The sequence below is a fragment of the Magnolia sinica genome, chromosome 8, assembly GCF_029962835.1.
Source record: "Magnolia sinica isolate HGM2019 chromosome 8, MsV1, whole genome shotgun sequence".
Lineage (NCBI taxonomy): Eukaryota > Viridiplantae > Streptophyta > Magnoliopsida > Magnoliales > Magnoliaceae > Magnolia > Magnolia sinica.
In genome coordinates this window covers 16,838,853-16,862,631 of record NC_080580.1, presented here as the reverse complement: position 1 = coordinate 16,862,631, position 23,779 = coordinate 16,838,853, and the positions used below count along the sequence as shown (strand labels likewise).

The 23,779-nt window shown below is 38.6% G+C and overlaps 2 protein-coding genes across 2 annotated transcripts in view; one reads left to right on the top strand and one right to left on the bottom strand.

The window, feature by feature from the left end:
- Positions 1 to 10,086: 10,086 nt before the first annotated feature.
- LOC131254144 (uncharacterized) lies at positions 10,087 to 12,099 on the bottom strand. Its single transcript, XM_058255149.1, has 4 exons — positions 11,632 to 12,099; positions 11,324 to 11,552; positions 11,067 to 11,242; positions 10,087 to 10,524 (listed from the first exon to the last, which is right to left on the bottom strand). The coding sequence occupies exons 1-4, from the start codon at positions 12,097 to 12,099 to the stop codon at positions 10,087 to 10,089; spliced, it is 1,311 nt and encodes a 436-aa protein (XP_058111132.1).
- Positions 12,100 to 18,144: 6,045 nt separating this feature from the next.
- LOC131253001 (protein ALP1-like) overlaps positions 18,145 to 23,779 on the top strand; it is a 38,851-nt gene continuing 33,216 nt past the window's right edge. The window contains exon 1 of the mRNA XM_058253815.1: positions 18,145 to 18,647. Coding sequence (XP_058109798.1) covers positions 18,515 to 18,647 — 133 coding nt within the window. The 5' untranslated portion in view covers positions 18,145 to 18,514. The remainder of the gene's footprint in view (positions 18,648 to 23,779) is intronic.

Here is a 23,779-nt window from a genome sequence, read left to right as displayed (position 1 = left end):
GAGGGTAACTCCTACTAACTGTTGTATGCAGTGTGGCACACCCAAGTCTTGGTTTGACTTGATTTTTAAGTTTGTGGCCCACCATGGAATAGTGTATCTGATTGATGGAGTAGATGTTCGACACACATCACGGTGGAGCCCACACAGCTCACCTCTTGGGAAGTTTCCATGGGGTCGACCTCATAGTACCATTTCCTTATATACAAACATATATGCAGCTCATCCATTTTACTAGCACATGACCAGGTGAGTCTAGCTCACAAGCAAGTCACACCACAAAAAAGCAAGGTGATTAACTATAAAAACTTATCATAGGCTATAAGCTTTTCTTTTAAGCTTGTGGCCTCATGACTTTGAAAGTTTTTAATGGTGGGTGTTCAATCACCTCTGATTCCTATGTGCCCACTTAAGATTTGGATCTAGTTCATTTTTTAGCCTATGCCAAATGAGCTGGCAAAACATATAAACAATATGAATGTACAACAATGTATTAAGGTGGGCCCCATGTTCATGGCCTGACTAAACTCGGTGTAACCTTAAATTGACCGAATCTACTTGCACGAGGACCGGTCATCGTAGTGGGCCTCAGTGACTATCCCACCGTGCCTAGTGGTCAAAAGATGATCCACTGGTGGGGCTCATCAATTGTCCAAGTACAGTTCTTCACGAGAAATCTATCCCTCCATTTTTCGAGCTTATTTTAGTCCGAAAGTGAAGCAAATCCAAAACCCAAGTGGGCCATTAGAGTGGAAATAGTGGGGATTCAGTTACTACCGTTGAAACATTCACATGGACACAACTTTTGTATCAGGCTAAGTTTTTTTTTTCTTTTTCCTTTTCTTTTTCACTTTATCTTGAGAAGGTTTCAACGATAGGCATTTCTTTCCCCAAATTTCCATATGATTCTACTCACTTGAGTTTTAAATTCGTCCTATATTTTATCACATTTTGGGTTTGCTTAAAAATATTAGAGAAGACCCACTTCCCATCCGAGATCACCAACTTCCCATGGAAGGCTTGAACAAAAAATTATCTTAGCCACTTAGCTAAATCCACGTATGTTTTTTTAGCCAAATCATCTTATCATACTAGTTATTTGATACTCTGGCAGAGTGTGATGGATGATAAGCAGGCACTTACATTTGACACATGGCATTTGTGTAACTCAAATTAAACCGTCCATTTCATGTGGCCTAATGCAGGTAGCTTATAAGCATATAATAATATTAATTAATTAAATGGTCATAATATCTGATTTACGAAAACTGCTTGTTGAATTTGATCCGTTAATTATTTTTCATGTAGGTTGTTCATAAATATCAGTTGATCGACTGTTTTAAGCACCCTTTTGGTGCAACGACTGTTCTAATAACTAAATTGAGGCCCACCATATCAGAAGGTCTAGTTTGATCCATTCCACATCCACATTCCTAAGCGCCTGCATGTCATCTATTAGACTCAGTCAGAGTAGATGTTTTTGAGATTTTTCCCACCATAAATCTTACTGTTTACCCACCGGCTTTTCTGAATCACTCAAACTTTACTTTCCGTAACTAAATTATTGATGTGCAGATTAACTATTTATAAACAAAAATACAAATCACGGTGACACCGTCCACTACCAAAATGGGTCAAAGGATGTAGGTACAATACATATGGCTACGGATTATAACTGTAGCAATTCCGTAGTAATTGGTAATCATTACTTCATTAAATTCGTATCCATTAGTTCTATAACTATTGATCTAATCCGTAGCCATTAATTTTGTAGTGAAATGTTTATACAATTACAAATAACTAAGTGAGCTTACCATGAAATTGAGTGAACTTCAAATGAAGTTAAGCAAGCCTAATATGCAATTAAGCAAGCCTAACTTAAAATTAAGCGAGCTTCAAATGAAATTGAGCGAGCCTAACATGAAATAAGCAAGCTTCATATAAAATTTAGCGAGCTAAACATGAAATTGAGAGAGCTTCAAATGAAATTGAGCGATTCTAACATGAAATTGAGCGAGCTTCAAATGAAATTAAGTGAGCCTAACATGAAACTGAGTGAGCTTCACATGAAATTCAATAAGTCTCAAATGAAATTGATCGAGCCTAACATAAAATTGACCGAACATCACATGAAATTGATCAAGGTTCACATGAATGTATGCGGTCTATCCGTCCATCCATTTTTCCATCTAATTCAAGGGGTTGAGCCCAAAAGCGAAGCATATCCAAAGATCAAGTGGATCATACCACAAGAAATAGTTGGGATAATCATTCCCACTGTTGAAACCTTGCTAGGCCTCACAATGATGCTTTATTTGTCATTTAGCCTTTTCATAAGATAACGTAGACATGGATGAATAGAAAATATAGATACAGGGATATTTTCATCTAAAGAGAGACAACGGTTTAGTATTGGAAAGTAAAGTTAGTGAGCATTGAGAAAGCCAGTAGCTGAAATGTGAGATTTACAGCGAAAAGTTTTCCCACAGTTACAAAAGTGCTATGGGAGTACCATAAGTTATGGTGCTCCTAATTGTATTGATTCACCTGGACTGTCCATTTGATCGATCTGAACTGTCCATTAAGTCCAGAAAACATCTAATAAGCTAGCTTGAAACCTCGGATGGACCAGAAGATTCCATCCATATTTGTTTTGGACTTATTTTTCACAGCCATCCGTTCGATGGGGCATTCACAATTGCCTTAAAAAAGCTATATTCAGAATAATAATAATAAGCAATACATGATGGCCCTAACAAATAGATGGATGAAATTATTGATTGGACTTGTTTTTGTGTAAATGATATTCACCGTCCATCTAAAAGACCACTGATCAAATAGTTCATTTTTGTCAGATTTGTGATATTTTTGCATAGTATCCATGATATGCGCGATGAACCTAATGGATAGTCTAGACCAGTGGATGGAACTGCCTAAGTTTCAAAATGCAGCTAGGAGCATCTCTCCTCAGATAGAGGTCTTAAGTACAGCCGGTTGGACTGTAAGTCACAGTCCACCTGGTGAATAACTTCCAACGTTTGATGTGTATACGACATCCGACACATCCAATAGATTGGATCCATCATGATGACTCCCATGTGAAAAAAATACTATATTCCCACCTAATGATTAGATAGGACTGATTTTTGAATGATCATAGTGGGAAAAACATATTGGAAGGTTTGGATTTTACGTGCAATTAACAGATTGGAAGTTATCTTCTCGACGAACCGTACCTTTTAATCCAACCGGTTGGACTGGAAATCTTTTCCCTCAAGGAAGATAAGTCGGTAAGTCACATTGAATAGATTAGGCTGGTTTCAAGCTTATTTTGGTAATATGGCCTACGCCCGTGTATTGATACTAGGATCTACTCTATCAGACTGTGATCTCCATACGCAACTTGTACACTTGCCAAACAGGTACCTCAATCCAAACCGTCCAAATTGTTGGTCCTATATAAATGGCTCATATATGGAAAGTATAATGAACGGTTGATCTGACGTCGGAATGGTAGCGGTCCAATTAATTCTTAACATAAAATTCAACGGTCTGTGTTCGACAAATTAATGAGCAGACGATCTGGATTAAGTTAGATACATGACACGGGTACCATAACTGCACGTGGGTGCATAGATGGTCATGGTATACCAGCGTTAACTATTCCAGTGCATGATACCCTCTAACCAACGAACTCGAAGCTTATGAATTGAATAACTGTTCACATCCAGCAGTTGTACCACAACTTTCGGTACTGTTCCATCTTTCCCAATAACATGCTAATTTCGTAAGATATCCGTGCCGTTAAAACAGTAGGCCCCACCATGAATATAACCATCCTATGAAATCAATCTGATCATTTCTGTAGGTGAGACACACATGTATATTGATTTTGTTGGTTGTACATTGAATCCAATGGATTGGCCCATCTCATGAATCGAACCGCCTATGTTTTGTCCCAGATGATCTTCATGGTGTGCCCTACCGTTTTTATGGTACTGATGTTCCTACACACGAGATATCTTGGCGGGAAAGATCTTACGGTACCAGATGCTGTCGTACCTAACCTGCATGGGAACAGTTCTCTCTAAACTGACGAGAAGGCACGTGCAAGTGGCGACTATACCCCTGTGAAAAGACCATAGTGCCCTCAAAATAAAATAGCCATGATTGAGACGCCGATTAGCTACTGACAATGTCAGTACCGATGTTGCTACTGTAGGGACGTCACCAAGTTACGTGGGCCCACCATGATGTACGTTTTGTATCCATGCGGCCCATACATTTTCGGAGATTATTTTATGGCATGAGACAAAATAAAGCAGATTCAAAGCTCAAGTGAGCCCACCATGGAAAATGGTAGGAATTGAACTCCTACCATAAAAAACTGCTTGGGAGCAATATAAGATTTCGATCAAGTTTATAATCGTGTTTTACCTTTATCCATGTCTTTTTTAACTTATTAACCGATTGGACCTCAAATAAACATCATGGTAGGCCCTAGGAAGGTTTCAACGGTGGTTGTCATTGTCCCACTGTTTTCTATGGTGGGGTCTACTTGAGCTTTCAATGTATTTCATTCTTTGGCTCATGATCTAAAATGATCTATTCAAATGATGGACAGTGGGAATACAACATATATATCATAGTAAGGCTCATATAACTTGGTGATGTCACATTCAGCTGGTTACTCGACCCGTCAGTAGCTAATCCACGTCCTTGATCGGGTACGTTGAGTTACCGTACGCCTAATTCATCCGTCCAAGGACAAGTGGCCAGATTTCCCGCAATTTTAGGAATCCCTTTTTGAAAGCCCGTTTCCAAATATGCTCTAGGATTCCTGCCCGCTGTTGCTATGCGGGGGAGCGAATTGGCTGGTGTACCACACATCAGCTACATAGCTGGTGTAGATACGTATCGTGCGAAGACGAGTGCCGACAGAAGCGGATCGGCTGGTGTACCCCCGCACCGGCTATGTAGCTGTTTTATTGACGTCAGCCAAGTCTGTGTGTGATCATGAGGTATGGGTTATATTCACACCCTCCATCCATTTGGTGAGCACGTAGTAAGGCTTGAGACTAAAATTAAGGCATATCTAACTATCAATGCAAAAGCAGTAGGAGATTGGACGTCTATCATTGAAACCCTTTTAAAGGTTATAGAAGTTTAGGATCAATATTAAATTTGTTTTTCCTCTTCATCCATGTATTTGTGACTTTATTATCAGATTGGATGGAAAGTAAATGTTATGGTGGGCCCTATAAATTTTTTAACGATGAAAATCATTATCTCCACCGCTATTTGTGGTTTGGTCCGGATGTTCTTTGGATATGATTCATCTTTTGTATAATGCTCTAGAATGATCTTTAAAAATAGATGAACAGTGTGGATATAATAAATGCATCACTGGAGGGCCATGTAACTTTGATCTCCTTCGAACCGTTTGCAAATGCGAGCTCGGCGTCAATGCTAGTCTTTGCACGACACGTACGTACCTACGTCAGCTATATAGCTGATGCGTGGTACACCAGCCAATCCGCTTTTAGCGCTGATGCTCCTCGAGCTCCGGGTTTGTACGAATGGTCTAAATGAGATCAAAGTTACTTGGCCTAACAATGATGTATTTAATATACCCACCTAGTTCATTCATTCTTTAAGATCATTTTAGAGCATTAGACAAAAAATGAATCATATCCAAAACTCAAATGGACCACACCAAAATAGCAATGAGATAATAATTTTCACTATTAAAAAATTCGTAAGGCTCACCAAAACATTTACTTTCCATCCAATCTGGTAATAAGGTCACAAATACATGGATGAAGAGGAAAAACAAATTTCATATTGACCCTAAACTTCTGTAACCCTTAAAAGGGGTTCAATGGTAGACGTTCAATCTCCTACTGCTTTTTGCAGTGTGGTTCAATTGATCTTTAGATCTATATTTTTTTATAGCTCAAGACTTAAGACGAGCTCACCAAATGGATAGCTGGTTTGGATATAACACATACCTCATGATGGGACCCACAAAACTTGTTGAATTAATACACCAGTTATATAGCTGGTGTGTGGCACACCAGCCAATCCACTTCCACCGATTAGGTGTTATCTAGTTGTTTTCTTGATGGTACTCATTAGATATATGTGTTTTATATCCAATCTTTCTAATTTTTCCAACTCATTTATGGCATAATCCAAAAAGCACAAAGTAGATCCAATTCTCAAGTGCACAACACTATAAAAAAAAACATTGGTTATTAAACTGCCACCATAAAAAATTTCATTTAACTCACCATGATGTTTATTTTCCATGCAAAACTTCTCTACTCTCTAAAAACTTTTCAATGACACGCGTTCAATTCCTATCATGTGGTCCACTTGAGATTTGGATGTGGGACTATGCTTTAAAATGAGTTGAAAATGTTGATCAACAACATAGATATGCAACACATATATCAAATTGGGCTCCACGGCCAAAATAAAAATAAAAATACTCACCATAGAGTAACACCTAATCCACTCCCATCGTATGTTGGGTTGACAATTAACCCAAGCCGAACCCAACCTTAAAGAGAGTTAGCTAAGAGTTCAAGGCAACAATGGACCAAATCAATATGTCAACCCAAGGTTCTAAATGACCAACTTGAATTTAGCTAAAATAACTAGAAAACTAATACATAATATCATGCATTTAACTGTTTTTATTTTAATGAGGACTATATTTTTAATGCATGCATGGACAATTATACTCATAAACATTATATAGAATAGAGTTCACCTCATGAGCCTATTTTCCAAAACATATGATGATTTTATATTTATTTCATATAACTTGGTTAAAACTCACTAGGAGATATGTTGAAGTAATAAGGATTTCATAGTTTACTTGCCATTTTAATCTTAGGCAGATAGGTCATGATTATTTAGGCTTGCAACTTTAGCATCCTTTTCAATGTTGATGCTGCCAGTAGTGTGTTTGCAAAGATACAATTTGGGCATGTAAAAACTCTAGGGCCCACCATAATGTATGCGTCTTAACCACATCGTCCATCCATTCTACCAACTCATTTTAGGGCATTACCTCAAAAAATGAAGCAAATTCAAAGCTCAAATGGATTACACCATAAGAAATAATAGAATTTGAACACTTATAGTTAAAATAGTAGGATTTGAAAGCTTGTATTCATGTCTGTACTATAAGACTTCTTTTTTTCTTTTTTCTTTTTGTAGTCCACTTAAGCTTTGGATCTAGCTTGTTTTTAGGCTCATGCCCTAAAATAAACTGATAAAATTGATGGACAATGCGGATGAGAAACATCATCGTGGGACCTAAATATTTTCCTTCATGCTCAAATAAGTATTTTTCAAGCATTTCATTTGCCTCTTTTAATTTTGTTTCCCTCCTTAAACACGCATAGCAAGTCATTATGACACCTTATCATCATTTACATATATTTATGGATATTTATAATAAATAAACAAACAATCCCTAAAGGCCTGTTTGGTTTTCCGAAATACCGGCAGTTGGCGATAAAGAGGGCATTAATTACAATTTACATGTAATAGCAATGATTAGGTGAAATCCGGTTGACTGCTATCCCACGCTCGATTTCCTGATATGTAATAGTGTAATAGACAGTCTTTATATAATCCTGTGTTTGTGCGTGTGGTGTTGTAATCCTGTCATCACAAATTAATGGTACGGTGTCCAACACTTCAGCTCTACAACGACTGCATACCACTGTTTGATTTCCACAGCAGTATGTACCATGGATGCGTACTATTTTCTGCCACAGAAGCTATTTTTTGTGGACTGCGGTCACCATGACATGCTGGGACCCACTATCTAAGATGAATCCAAGTACAGACTGTGCGGCAGTACATGTGGGGTCCATCTGGATGTATGCATTTTTCTGCCCACACATGATATACTAACGTACATACGAATTTATCAATTTTAAAAAAAACTTAAACAAATCTTTAATGACCGATTATTCGTCAATCACCTAAGCCTGGATAAACGAACTATAAACAAATATTTGCTTCAATGCCGATATGTTCTTTGATCATTTATCGATCAATTACCACATCTTCCTACCGTCTGATCCACCTAATATTTGAATCTACCCCATGTCAAAGACGGATTTGATCCAGAAAAATGCATGAACATCATACTTGCATAATATACATAGAGCTGATAGTCCGAGCAGCTCGGACTAGTCCCACATCTCACCTAATCCCATGAAGGACTCGATAATACACCGGCGCATCTACCTACCCAATTACCCCACTACAAGCAAGGTAAAAAGTCCATCCCTTTATTGATCATTGTTAAACAGAAATAGAGAAGACACAATCCTCCCTACAAACATTAGGACGCAGTTTCAACGTTCTAGATAACGTCCAAAATAGTACATCTTAAGTAGTTTCAAAAAAAGAAAAACAAAAACAGAAATTTAAAAGTATCCATATCAAACAAGTCAATTTAGTTAACGCCAATACATGATCTGAAAGGTGATAATGAAAACCAGGTAACCAACAATAAGCCTAATTAGTGTCCCAAATGACTCTCGTGTATCTTTCATAGCTTGTCGTTTCCCGTTGTAATCGCTGAATAGCCGGAAACTGTATGATGTTGGGGCAGTCATCGGAGGCATCGGGTAACTGCAAGCAGAACCTAGTCCATCGTTCACCATATCATTGTCCTGTTCCTACTCGACAACCGCTTCAGGTGCATTTCTTCGCTCTAAAGACTCGCAATACGATGTCCACTGAAAGAAAACCTCAGACGTTGATTTGTATCCCCGGAAGCGGGCCATTGAATAACCCTCGACATTCTCCCGGCACTCTTCCCATGTATAGTAGATGCCTAGTCACCGTCCATTAAAAACAACATATATCTTCTTACCCATCTGCACCTATAACGAAATTATGATAAACAACATCAAACAGATGGTTTTACCACTGTAACATAATAATATGAGCAATCGAAATTTCAATGTAAGTATATAAGCATTTCTTCAATTATGTAAAGATGATTCAATACCTGAAAGATGGAGTGAAACTAAAATTGACATACCTGTGTACGTATCTGTTTCGTTGTGTATATATAACCATCACAGTCAACAACATCAAATATGCAATTAATATGAGGGAGATTATAAGCAGGTTGACAGTCATTCGAATGATTAAGAAGAGATCGAACTTCAATATCCAAAAAAAAAAAAAACCTATATAATAAAAAAATATCAATATATCAAGAGCTAGTATGCTTCACTAGCAGCAGAACTATATAGTACTGTCTAAAAAAATAAATGGTTGTCCAGCCATATCATGCATGTTACCAACAAAAAAGGGTAGAGAATCTATGATCAGTCAGAAGACTGATCTGATGTAAGCAGCATCAGCACAAAGTCCAGCCTCCTGTGCTTAGGAAGAGAAATGAATGAGGTAGATTGTTATTCATCTTTCGATAGGATCCTTGTTGCGCGTAAGATCTCGTTACTTGTGTGACCTTTAATCTGCTCCGGTGCAGGTATAATCTGCTCCATACGTATCATGTCCTTCCCTTTGTGTATGGTTATAGCTAGTGACTTGACAGCTTCTGCAATGTCACTCATCCCTTTGCCAATGACGTCGCAGGGGCGTTCCAATCTGGCTCTTTTCCTAGAACTATTTGTGCTGCCTGTGTTCATGGAGTGGTTGCCATTGAAATTCGGACTACGGTTTGCAACATGAGTACCGTCATGACTTTGAAATGACCACTGGATGTTATGCCCACTGTCTCCTAACTCCTCACTGGATAAAAAAAGTGTATCGTCGTTAAGATCAACCGACGCTGTCGGTGTAACATCGCCATAGCGAGACTGTCTTGAACGCATCTTACATCCCATATTCTCCGTCGAAGCACGCAATCCAGTAGTTCAATCATTTTCAAATAAGTATGTGAGGTCATCATACCTTCGCACAGGTTTATCCCAAACGTGTTGCGCATAGGGATGTGACTATTGAAAATGACATAGAAAAATTTTGATTAGTTAACACTAGTCGAGCAGTTTTGGACAATATAAATGAATTAATTTACCAATCTCACCTGTATGTAATCATTCCAGACATCATCCCATCGTCCCAACCAAACCCACTGGCATTTAGGGTGTCTCGAACCTCAAAATACAATCTCTTCAGTGTCCTGAGTCGATTACCAACATGCTTCTCCTGAACTGATATCCCTAGTGCACTTTTCATTGTTTCGACGACTGTTTTATACGTCTCCTTTTTGAATTCGTTGGCACTCTTCCAGTAGTTTGCAACCATATCCATCAACGTATCGATGAGAAAGTCATCCATTTCATCTGTCCAACGCATTACACCACCAGATATAGCCTTTTTATCAAGCGATTTTGATTTGTATTTGCGTGGTGTCCTTCGTGGTGTGATGCACCGGCCTTGCCCAGGTTGTTTCGTTGGTGTAGTCCGGTTGTCCTGCCTATTCGGATCCATTTCGTCGTCACTATTAACTTTGATAATCTACAATTAGTACAATGAATATATTTAGTACAGTCAACCACAAACAAAACATATAGGTCATGTCAATGCAATATTTTACTAAATTTGAAATATAATACGCAAATACGTAATATGGTATATACATTTGGGGGTAATGATCATCTTCGTATAAGCATCCAAAAATAAAATATTTTCTAACACAAGCCTTGTAGGGCATCTGAGTACATTCAAGTGATGGTATTACATACTACAAAATGACTTTTTACAATTCAAATATCAAACGATACGACTCACAAGATGAGATTCATTCCACATCTTAGTTGCAATATTATTTCGATAAATTGCTCATTCGTCCTTCTCACGTTGTGTAACAATAGTATCGCAAGGTGATAGATTTATACTCTTCGTTACATCTGTAGATGTAAGTATATCTTCTACCAAGTTATCTCCTCCAGATATACGGATAAAGTTGTATAAGACACAACATGCGATGACTATATTTACCTATGTTTGAATGTTGTAGGGTGGAGCAGATTTCAGTATTGGAAAGCAGCTTTCAATACTTTAAATATTCTCTCTATAACATTTCGTAGTTGAGCATACCGATAGTTGAATAGTTCTTTCTTGTTGGAAGGATTGCAACCGGTGCGATATTCATTGAGGTGGTACTCTACACCACGGTAAGGAGCTATAAATCCAGGAGAATGAGCGTAACCAGTATTAACTACGTAATACTTCCCTACAATTAATTACGAAGAATTATCAATCTAAATCCAAAAGAATCAGCGTAATCAGCATGAAACATATAGACACGAAGTACCCGTGGGGATAGTAAAGCGATCGATGGAATGTGTCAAAGCATTTTGCAAGACGCGTGCATCAAAGGCTGATCCCTCCCATCTGGCAAGTACATATACAAACTTCATGTTAAATGTATATGCACCCATTACGTTCTGAGAGAGTACCCCTTTCTTGTTACGGTATGTTGCACTTTCCAATGCCAGTACGTAGGCGGGTATATGAGTCTCATCAATTGCACCGATACAATCCTAATTTCACTTTGAATAATTAGGAAAACAAATATAATATATGACATTTACGAATATTGCATAATGTGTTTGAACATACCTGAAAGTAATCACTCCAATTGGGATTGGCTAGGATCTCGACTGGTATTTCCGGATCTGGGAGTTTCACAAACTCTGGATATAATCCGACAATGGCATCCACCGCTTTACTTAAATATCGGCTTACTGTTTCACCAGATCTTATAAACCGATGCCCGATGACACGGTTTCTAACATTATGCCCAACTGTATGAAGGAAAATGACAAGTTGTTCCTCCATAGATATATGTTTGCCGTCTGGAAGGAGATTTCTATCTCTGATAACTAAGCATAGGTTGAAGAATATGGTCTTGTTCATTTGGAGTTGTGCTACACACTCATTATTACCTGCTCTAATAATCTCATTTATTATCTTCTTTCTTTTATAGTTCCCGAACCTCAAAGGTGATTTAAATATTATATTATTGCAATATTCTTCGATTGCAATTGTTGTCGTTGCTGCAGTAAGTGTAGCTGCAAAGGCAGTCATTTCCTCCTCCGTCCATCCATGTCCATTCGTGTTATCTTGTTTTGTTGTATAACACACCGAGTGAAACTGATTAAGCAGCATCATTCACATCAATATTCAGCAACAGTTCCATATTATTGGAAGAAAATTTTCAAATGTTCCTCAACATATACGAAGTTCAATCTTTCGATTAATAGTTGGAATCCTATATGTTCTGATTTCTCCCTTGTTAAATTTCTGATTTATTCGAAATGAACAACCCATGACGTTGTTCAATATGAGAATTTTTTTTTTCACTTTTTTTTTGTTTGCTATTTTAAGGTGTTATATCATTTGTAAACAGAAGGAGTTTAGAGTGGTTTATAATGTTTCAACAAGGTAGTTATTAGTCATTTCTCATATTACATGAATCAGACAGAGGGGTATCAGCATTGATCTCAGCTGCTCACTCTACGTATCATTCACAACATACATAGGATGGACAAACGGGTGCATTTATAAAACAGTCTATCCTAATAATAATACACATAGAAGAAGCACATTCAGTGGTTAAACATTTTCTATTGGTCAAGAGCACATTTATAATTAAATAATAAGAACAAGAACAATATACCAATTTGACTTTTTAACAATAATACAGACATAAGTAGTTGAGCCTATGATTATTCTATTTGTAACTTATCATTCAGTGGTCATCAGGTGAGCGAAAAAATAAAATCAACAGAGATACGTCCCACCGTTAGTTGTACATAAGACCCAACAATAACCACCTTCAGATAATTTAACAAATCAAAGCCCCAAATAATCACGAACATGCATGTGACAATGCTGATGGCACTTCAAAGCATTTTAATATTATGTAAACATAATGATCGGAAGTATACATTAACTGGCTATCTAAACCAGATTAAACAATATGGACAAGTCACTCTAATACACCTTATGTTTGTGTCTTACCCAAGCCTTGAATGTCCAAACATAAGCATTTGAGCAGATTAGTCTACATTTAGCAGATAATTCATACAGTAAATTATCATTCTCGACATACTGGGTAGCTCTGTGTGCGAATGCAACTCAGGTGGGGCGTGCCTTGTATACACAGGTCTGATCAGACGCGTCTCAGGTCATCAGATGGGCTAATAAATAAAAACACAGAGTATCGTTCCACCCTTGGTCGTCTGGTGGACCCAATGATATTTGTTTAAGTAAATTTAACAAATGATAGGTACACTCACAACTGACCATGGGTCCCATAGGGCTATTGGATTGGGAAATTAGCATGGAAAGGAGACATCCAACCGGGATGTGGTAATTCAATGATTGAGAGAAATTCGAACCCATCGGATGGAGGCTGGATATTTTCCAGCAGCACAGTCATAGTAAAAGTAATGGGTGAAGACGAAGAAAAGGCATGACGACTCCCTATAACGACATCGGATGGCCCACAATTCTTTTGTAGAAGAATGAATGTCAAACATGTGGGCTACGTGTGCCTGACCACATCCAGAACAGGACGATTCTTCTCTTTTCACTAACCACATTAGGCCTCATAACTGTATGAAGACATTAAATACAACAGATTACCTGTTCTGAAGTTGCCGTAGCTGGTGGATGGGGGGGACGTCAGTATAATGTCAATCGCAGACAGCAGAGAAGATCGCTGCATGACAGCGGAAAACATTTTCCGTAAATGGTAAAGACTTCAGAAAGTGGAATAAGCAATTTTCAGCCATAGTCAGGTAGATTTCATACCTGTTATGGACTCGCCGTGGGTTTTGGAGAAGATGTCACTCCCAGACAGCAGAGAGAACCGCTGATGGAGAGAGGAAACATGTACAACAAGGGGTAACAAAGATGAAAAAATGGAATACACGAGATTCCAACAACATGCAAGGCTGCTTACTTCATGCAGAATGTAATATCATAGATGGCAAGAACGATGGAATAACATGTAAGCTCGGATCTTTTGTCTACCTCATACAAAATAATAAAAACTGAAGAAGATGAATCCAAGCGCAGTGATTAATCTGAATCAAGCTGAAAAAGTACCTGCAATCAGATCGACGTGATGCGAAATCTGCCGATGAGAGAAGCTCCGAACCCCTCACTGCTTGACAATGGAAACAGAGTAGAGGAATGAGAAGAAAAGAAAAAAAATCCCTACAAGATAATAAAAGATCAGATGCGTGGACCCAAAGCCAGGATAATGATCGTCGTCTACCTTCACACGTTTGCTACAAGAGTAGGGTCACTCTTCAGTTGTTGTGACTGGTTCGGTGTCTTGGCCTCGGACAATGAAAATGAAGAGGGTTTCGTTTTTAAGATCGGCTATTCCGGTTTGAATGTTGCAGCCGTCCTCCTGCGGACCACGTCACCTCAGTTGCAGGTACTTATTACATCGACTGTCGATCTCTGTATTCTGCATAGAGATATTACATCGGGCAGCTCTTTTATGCCGGATTACCGTCATATCGGACAGGTCAGTAAAAGCGTCCGAATGCAGCCATTTTCAAACAAGCGTTAGATCTAATTATTACTTTTTTACCGCCAATTGTCGGTATTGCAGAAAACCAAACAGGCCCTAAATAAAAGAGTATAATTGCATGTAGGGTCTCATCATTTATCTATATTTATGAGTATTTATAATAAATAAACAAACAAACACTCCCTAAATAACTGTATGTAGGGTCATGAAATACTTTCAACAGGGGAGTCTATTCTTATGAAATCTCTACCGTTGTAGCCTATGGCTCGCTTAAATATTAAACCTGCTTCATTTTTATCAACATTCAAACATGAGATAGTGTAACAGATGTTTAGAATAAATACTAATTTTTTATTAGTGTGAGGCTCCATGATACATGAGTTCTTAACATAATTAGTAATTGTTGTTGTAGCTCCCCCAAGTATTAAACCTACTTCATTTTTGTCAACATTTTAATAATGTAGTATAATAAATGTTTAGGATAGACACTGAGGGAGCATTTAGATTGGAAGTTACTTATAACTTCAATAGCTTATCTTAATTTCTACTTATTAAACTGAAGTAATTAAATACTTTTAAATAAAAAAGCTATTTATAATTGATCATAAACCAAGCTTACTTATTTCAAGTAAGTTACGTATTTACTCCTTTAAGTAGAATTTTTATTAGTGTGAGGCTCCATGATACATGAGTTCTTAATATAATTAGTAATAGTTGTTGTGGCTCCCCCAAGTATTAAACCTACTTCATTTTTGTCAACATTTTAATAATGTAGTATAATAAATGTTTAGGATAGATACTAAGGGAGAATTTGGATTGGAAGTAACTTAAAATAAGTTACTTATATCTTAAGTAGCTTATCTTGATTTCTACTTATTAAACTGAAGTAATTAAATAAATTTAAATAAAAAAGCTATTTATAATTGATCATAAACCAAGCTTATTTATTTCAAGTAAGTTACGTATTTACTACTTTTAAGTAGAAAAAATAACTTATTTGGTGTCGTAAATTTTTATTATCCAAAGGCTCTGTGATACATTTCTTAATATTATCAATAATAATAATGTGAGCTACAAACAAAGAGAAGTAGATAGAACACCTATATCCATAGATCAACTTATAGACTGAGTGGAGATACCTCGTTTCAACACTTGAGGTCTTGGTATTGATCCGTAGCAAGGGTGGCTAACATGGATTGTGTGTACTAACAAGCTAACCCAAAAAGAAGAAGAAGAAGAAGAAGAAGAAGATAGAAAGATACATTTCTTAATATTATCAGTAATAATAATGTGAGTTACAAACAAAAAGGAAAAGATAAAGAATTGATAATAAGAAATAATCAAAATGCACGTATCTCATCTTTTAAAAATGACGTAAAATTAGCCCCACGCGGCTCTTGACCGGTTCAGGTCAACCAAAACATAGATGAATTACATTCCTAATATGAAAGCACCACCTTCTAATCTTATAACCGTTTGGAATTACATTCCTAATATGGAAGCACCACCTTCTAAGCTCATAACCGTTTGATGTTAGCCAGAGGGTACAGCGAAAGAGACCGGATTGGCACAGGGATACACCTGTGCCGGGGCTGTGTGGGACCCACACGTAGGTTCGTGACAAATCCACTCCGTCCATATGTTTTAAAAGACCACAATCAGGCGGATTCAAAACTCAGATGAGCCATACCAAACGAAACATTGGTAAAGAAGCGTCCACCGTTGAAACCATCCATCCTAGATCTGACCATAATGTTTATAAGCCATCGAAACCATTCATAGGGTTATTACCACTCAGATAAACTGTATCCACAAACATCATCCTGATACAAAATTTTGGTCACACCCAGCCGCTCAATCTCCACTGTTTCGTGTGGTATGGCCTACCGAAGTTTTGAATCTGCCTGAATTTTAGAGTCCTAATCTATTATGGTATTTTAAAACAGATGGACGGGGTGGATTTATCACGGACATCTTTGTGGGCCCACACAGCCCCAGTCACGTAGCGAAATGACCATTTTAATACGGAAACGGATTGGCTACTACCCCTGACACCAGCCAATGGCTGATGGTCGGTGCTATGTGGGCCCCACAAAGATGTATGTGTTTCATCCATGCCGTCCATCTATTTTTACAGACCATTTTACAATATGAGACCAAAAATGATGTATATCACAATCTTAAGTGGACCACATTACAGGAAACAGTGTTGAATGAGCGTCGACCATTAAAAAACATTTTGGGCCATAAAAGTTTTGGATCAAGCTGATTTTTGTTTTTTCCCTTTATCTGGGCCTGTATGATCTAATCAACATATTGGATGTCAAAAAAACAGTACAGTGGGCCTTAGGAGGATTTTGATGGTGGATATCTAATCACTAATGTTTTCATATGGTGTGTTCCACCTGAGATTTATTTACGTCTCATTTTTTGTATCAAGCCATAAAATGATCTTTAAAAATAGATTAAGGGAATGGATGAAACACATACATCATTATGAGCCTCAAAGAGCACCGACCACCGGCCACGGGGCTGGTGTCAGGGGGAGTAGCCAATCCGTTCCTTTTTAATACCACCCCGTAAACATCTCACGTTCCAACCTGTGGTGGTCCACTTCCCATCATCAAACGATCTTTATGGGCACAGCAAACGAGGATGGTTTTCTATGGGCGTTGCAAACCGGATCATGCTCCGGTCTGGAAAGATCTGTATGGCTGGCCCACCTAATCTTCCATTTCCAAACCAGGTGGCCCACTTCCCATCTCAGCTTGATTTTGATTGGACGGTCCCCACACGGCCAACGTTTCAGGTGATGAGTCAGGGGTATTATCCGTCATTTTCCTCTCCGGCGACGAGTCTTCGTCTCTCAAAAGGATTTCACGCGCTTGAGACTGAAGGTTTCTTCGCAGAACAAGGTAAACATGCTATCTTTGTGCGAGATCCAAGCCATTCATCAAGTGGCATCCATGCCATCCTTCCGTTGGTGAAATACCTAGGGTGGTCAGTTCATCATCTGCAAGTTTAGAAAAACATAGCAAATGGTCCACACTCAAGTGTCCACGCACACATGTGAGGCACCTAATGAGAGGATCAAACTGATATTTTGGTCATCCCATTTTCATAATGGCCACATAGGCACGTGCCACGTCTCGACACGTGTGCTAAGGTGAAAATGCTCAATCTCACACGTGCTCGGGCTTGACCAGTGATAGGCAAGTCTACTTTTCAAAATGGTGGTGATTAGTCCACCATACACCGTACGAAAGGCATAAATTCAGAGCAATCCAAGCTCTCTAAACTATGGGCCGCACAGTATATGGAACACAACACTAGATGTGGACGATCTTGACCATCCATTTCACCCACATTGAGTCTACAGTACTGACCATCTTACACTTTCAACCATCCATTTCGTTAACTATCATTTGGACGGTCAAGAACCTTAGACGGTGAGATTTTCAGGCATTGCTACATCCACGATGAACCCCACAAATTGGACGGTCGAGATCACCGTACATTCTGAAAATGGTGATGAAATATCACACGATCTTGTCCTTTCATGAGGGCTTTGGAGAGAGAGAGAGAGAGCAATGTCCATCTGCTCAACAAACATCAATCCCACATGTTAGATTTTCTACTCTTTCTCAGAACTTTTTAAAATCTTCTATGAACTCTCTCTCTATCTCTCTCTGCATGCTTTCTCTCTGTTTGTATAAAAGCTTCAAGTAGCATTCTCTCTCTCTCTCTCTCTCATATTTGTCTGTGCATGCTTTCTTCCACTCTCCTCCGTTTCTCTCTCCTGATCACATGCCCCTCACGTGCTCCCCACCCCCACCTGCTCATCTGGGTCTTTGCTCTTTGAATCCAACTCCCTCTCTTTGATTCTTTTTCTTGGGTATTTCTGGTAAGCTTCCCAAGCTTCGAAATCTTTTTGATTTGTTGGATTTTCTGATGGGGCCCATGAGAGGTTTCAAGAGGAAGAGGAGGGAGAGGAAGGCTGAAAGAGACGGCATCTCGTCGTCGTCCGCGTCCCAACAGCAGCCTTCTGCCGATTGGTGGGATGATTTCTCGAGGAGAATTACAGGCATGTTTTTCTGCCTTTACTGTCCATTTCCATTGTATTAAGAATCGATGTTTTTGGTTATGGTTGATATGATTTTTGGGTTTTTTTCTCTTTCATGAGGAATTTCGATACATGGGTTTTGGTCAGCTCTTTGTAATTGGATTGGATAAGGACGTCTTTCAGAAATGCATTTGGGTTTTGTTATAGAAAGAGGGTCCGTGATCTTTCATTCTACACGTTTCATTCAATGGTTCTTCTTCATCTGCTAATTAGAATAGTTTCCAATCAGCTAAGTTTACATGTCTGCGACAGAACCCGGCTTTTACGTGAATGTGGTTTGTTAGTTATTTTTAGCTTCCAATATCAGTGTGTTGGATCGGAATGTTGTCGACAATGAGATATATTATTGATTCCGTATGGTGCGTTTGGACCCATAACCATTTGAATAGCAATTATTAGCCTGTTGAAGTGGAGATACCCAAATTGGAATTACGTTACGTTCAACTTGGACTTCGAAGGGAATTTAACTGCAAGTTGAGGGCTACTTCATGATTATGGATACCAGGAAATATAATTAGATATGGGTGGAATATAATATCAGTGTGTTGGATTTGATGCTGTTAACAATGAGATATATTGATTGACTTCATATGGTCCATTGGGATGCACAATCTACTTGAGTTGATTAGCCTGTTAAAGTGGAAATGCCCAAATTGCAATTACGTTACTTTCAAGTTGGACTTCGAAGGGAATTCAACTGCAAGTTGATGGCTGCTTCATGATTATGGATACTAGGAAGTATTAGTAGTTTTGGATTGAATCCAATGTCCTCATGTTGGATTCAATGTTTTTAACAACGAGAAATATGACCGACTTTATATGGTGTGTTTGGACACACTCTCCACTTGAATTGCAATTATTAGCCTGTTAAAGTGGAAAAACCCAAATTGCAATTACGCTACCTTCAAGTTGGACTTTGAAAGGAATTCAACTGGGAGTTGAGGGCAACTTTGTGATTATAGATACTTGGAAACACGATTAATTTTTGTATGTGTTTGTGACTGAATTTTTGCAATTCATTTCGCTTGCATCCAAATGCAGTTTGACCGTTATCAGCTTCTCAAGTTCATTTTATATAACAGTCTTGATTTCATCTGAATTATTCAAGAAAGATGTTAGGTCGTTGTATATTTCACATTGATAGGCTAAAGAGTGGAATCTGAGGTCAAAAGTGTTTTATGTTGAGATCATGGAAGAGAAATCTTGAAGAATGATTTCCTTGCACATGTTTAAACTTGACATTTATTTTATCTGAATAGTTCCAAGGGGCATTTGTGGAAGGGAGGCAGATTGTGAATATGTATTTGTGGCACAAGAATGCATTGATTCGTGTGTTAGAAAAGGGTTGAAAAAGTTAATGTGCAAGCTAGATATTGAGGAAGCATATGTTCATGTTGACTGGGATTTCCTGCATTACATGTTGGGAAGAATAGGTTGTGGGCTAAAGTGGTAGTCTTGGATTCAGGCACGTGTAAGTTCTGCAAGATTCTCAGTTCTGGTAAATGGATCTCCGTATGGTTACTTCGTAGCCTCTAGAGGTTTGAGGCAAGGAGATCCTCTCTCCCCATATCTATTTCTAGTGGTAATGGAGGCACTTAGTAGAATGATAGACAAAGGGGTAGCGGGGGCTTGGTGAAGGGTTTCAAGGTAGATAGTTTGGAATTTCAAGTTTCACATCTGCATTATGCAAATGATATACTATTGTTGTGTGAGGTAGAAGAAGAATTGGTCGAAAACCTTTGGTTGATCATAGTCTGTTTTGAAGTGGTATCGGGTCTAAAAGTAAATATCAGAAAAAATGAGATATTGGATGTGGGTATTCCTTAGGAGGAGGTGGGGAAATTTGCATCTATCTTCGGATGCAAGGAGGGTTCCTTCCCTACTTTATATCTCGGGTTCCCATTTAATATAGGTAGGTTGTCGAAACAACTATCGGAAGTGATGGAGCGTTTCGAAAAAAGGTTGTCCCAGTGGAAGTATAGACTGCCATCTTTGGGAGGAAGGCTAACTTTGATCAAATCAGCAATGCGTAATTTGTTAGTATATTTTATGTTGCTTTTCAAATGTCCACAATCAATATTGTTCAGGTTAAAAAATCAAGTGGGATTTTTTCGTGGAAAGGAGTGGAAGAAAAACACAAATTTTATCCTCATAAAATGAGAGGATGTACGTAAACCGTGGGATCAAGGGGGAGCTGGTTTGAGAAAATTGGAAATTATGAATTTGTCTTTGTTAGGAAAAAGGGTATGGAGGTTTGCATCGAAGGGACCAATATGGAGAGAGGTGGTAGTGAGGAAGTGTGGGTGGAAGAAAGGGGTAGATGGACAAAATCATCATCATCGTATAGGGCATCCTTTATATAGAAATCAGTGAAATCATTAAAAGATAAAGTTTGGGATGGAATAGGCTATTCGCTGGGGGATGGGAGGAGCATCAGATTTTGGGAGGACCAATGGATGGATGACCAAAAACTAAGGATAGTTTTTCCACGTTTGGCGAGGTTAGCACTAGAGGCAGATTTGACAATGGATAAATGATGCCGGACAATTAACCACTTGCTCTAAAAGCTCGAACTGTTAGAGTATGGCGAATTAATCCCTTTATCTCATAGCCCAGGCCCCACATCTCATTGGTTTAGGACCTCGGCCAAACCTCCTTCGTGGGCTCCAAATCACATGGGCCGTCTACCCCGAGTGTGTCCCCGCATCCCACGGGCTACCCCACTCGAGCCCGGTGTGAAATGCGCATTAATCACCCCTGGTAAGGAGTCTCGAACATGAGACCTCCCCCATGGACCCCAAATCACATGGGTCACCCACCCCGAGTGTGCCCCTGCATCCCACAAGCGACCCCACTCGAGCCTAGTATGACAATACCCCTGCATTAATAAATGCTTCACAATTCATGGTCAAGAAGTGATTTGGGCTCTGCTATGTAGAAGGAATCTCGAGGATGTAGAGATAGAAGGATACATTAGTCTACTTGGTATGCTGTCCAAAATGCGCCCAATAGTTTCAAAGCTGAACTCGATGAAATGGTTGAAAGACAAATCTGGAAAAAATTTCAGTCAAATCCTTATACAATTGTTTAAGTGGGGGAAATATTAGAGAAGGGGTTAGTCCGGCATATTTCGTTTGGAGATATGGTGCTCCTCCAAAGATATTGGCTTTTGCTTGGATGGTGGGTAAAAAGAAAGTGTTAACAGTTGACACTCTTCGTAAAAGAATGTGATTCTTCTAAATATTTGTTTGATGTGTTATCAAGATGAGGAATCAATGGATCATCTTTTTATACATTGTGTGTTCGCTAAGAGGACGTGGGAGTGCTTTTTCATGCTATTTGGGATATCATCGGTGATGCCAAAAATCCATAGATCTCTTATTCTACATGTGGCATGGAGGATGTAATGGGATGATGAGGAACAAAGTTTGGGGCATGTGTCTATTAGCAGGTTTATGGTTCCTATGGTTAGAAAGGAATGATCGATGCTTTAGAAATCAAAAGGGGCAAGTTGTGGAAGTATTTAATAGGGCTAGAGCACATGTGATTCAATGGGTGATTGCAGGAAAGATTATTGTTCGATTTCCAGATAATTGGTCGAAGTTGTAAATTTCATTCTTTTTTGAGAGCTTGCGTTCTGGTAAATATGTGGCTTCGGCTTGCATTAATAATTTATCATCGTTAAATAAAATATAAAAAGCTCTCCTCACATGCAGTCCTGAGGATGAATCAGTAATGGTCTGAGCAAAGCACATTTGGTTTATGTGATTATCTTGAAATCTGGCAAAATCACTCCTCACGGTAGAAACGTGGAAGCATTTGATTGTTTGATCATCTTTGATGGGCCATATTACAAAATCCTCATCATCTTATACTATTGCAAAAGAGGGTGCTTTTTTTTCTTTTTAAACAATAATATAACGAATTTTATGAAAAGAAAAGGCCAAAAACCAAAAAAATACAAAAACAAAAAAAAAAACAAGACAAAAAGCTTTACAACTCTAACCGACTAGCTGGAAACTGATTGATACCCAACATATTAGCTGCATGAACCCATTCTATAACATTTTTTTTTGCCCGATTGAAAGCTCCCATCAGACAGCCCCTGCGATTTTTGAAACAATGACTATTTCTCTCCATCCATATTCCCCAAATACCTGCTAATAAACATAGATGCCAGATTCGTCTCCCAACTTTAGCCCATCCATTCCAAGCCAAAAGAAAATGATCTCCAAAGAGATTGAAAAAACCATTCCAAATCTTTGATGCAAAAGAACAATGTATAAATAAATGATCAATCAACTCGTTGTTATAGCATAATAAACATGTTTGGGATTATCATGCCACGCTTCTGAAGATTGTCAACTGTGAGAACCTTCTTCCTGCCCACCAACCATCCAAATGCCACCTTGGATGGATCACCATAATGCCAAACATAAGCTGTAGAGCACTGAGCCCGCTCTTCATATTTAACTGGTGGATTATGCGATTGAGGCGGATATATATAATGCCTATCAAAGACATGGTTATAGCCATGTAGACATGTTAATTCCTGGCGATGTCTCACGTTAACGTACCACATTTGGATGTGGGTGGACAAGACTTAGGTGCCCGGATGGTGCTTGGTTGCTTCTTCCAAGTGATCAGGGCTGTCAAAGGGCCAGGCTTGGGTTGTTTGGACCAGGAATTTGAATTGGTCGGGCCAGGCCAATTCAATAACTAGTTTTGCTAAGCCTGGTTTGGGCCCATCGACAATCCTAACAAAAGCATTTTCATTATTGTTGGTTTCATGTGCGTAAGTATTTATTGACATTTAAGGTGTTTGGTCTTATGTCTTGTATCCATATGACTCTTTGATCTTCTCTGTCATTTAAGATTTATCTGCTACAAAACTAAACATATTTTGTTTTGGAATGCAAGTACCTGCTCTGCCTAAAGCCTTCTCCTGTTCTTTCGATTGCTACTAAGGTTCTGATTTCTATTTTGTGGTTTGGATTGTGTATATTATCCTGCTGTGACAATGCATCTTTCTGTAGCTTAGAAGAATAATATGTCAGGGAATGGATGAACTGGAGTGGCAAAGTGTATTTACA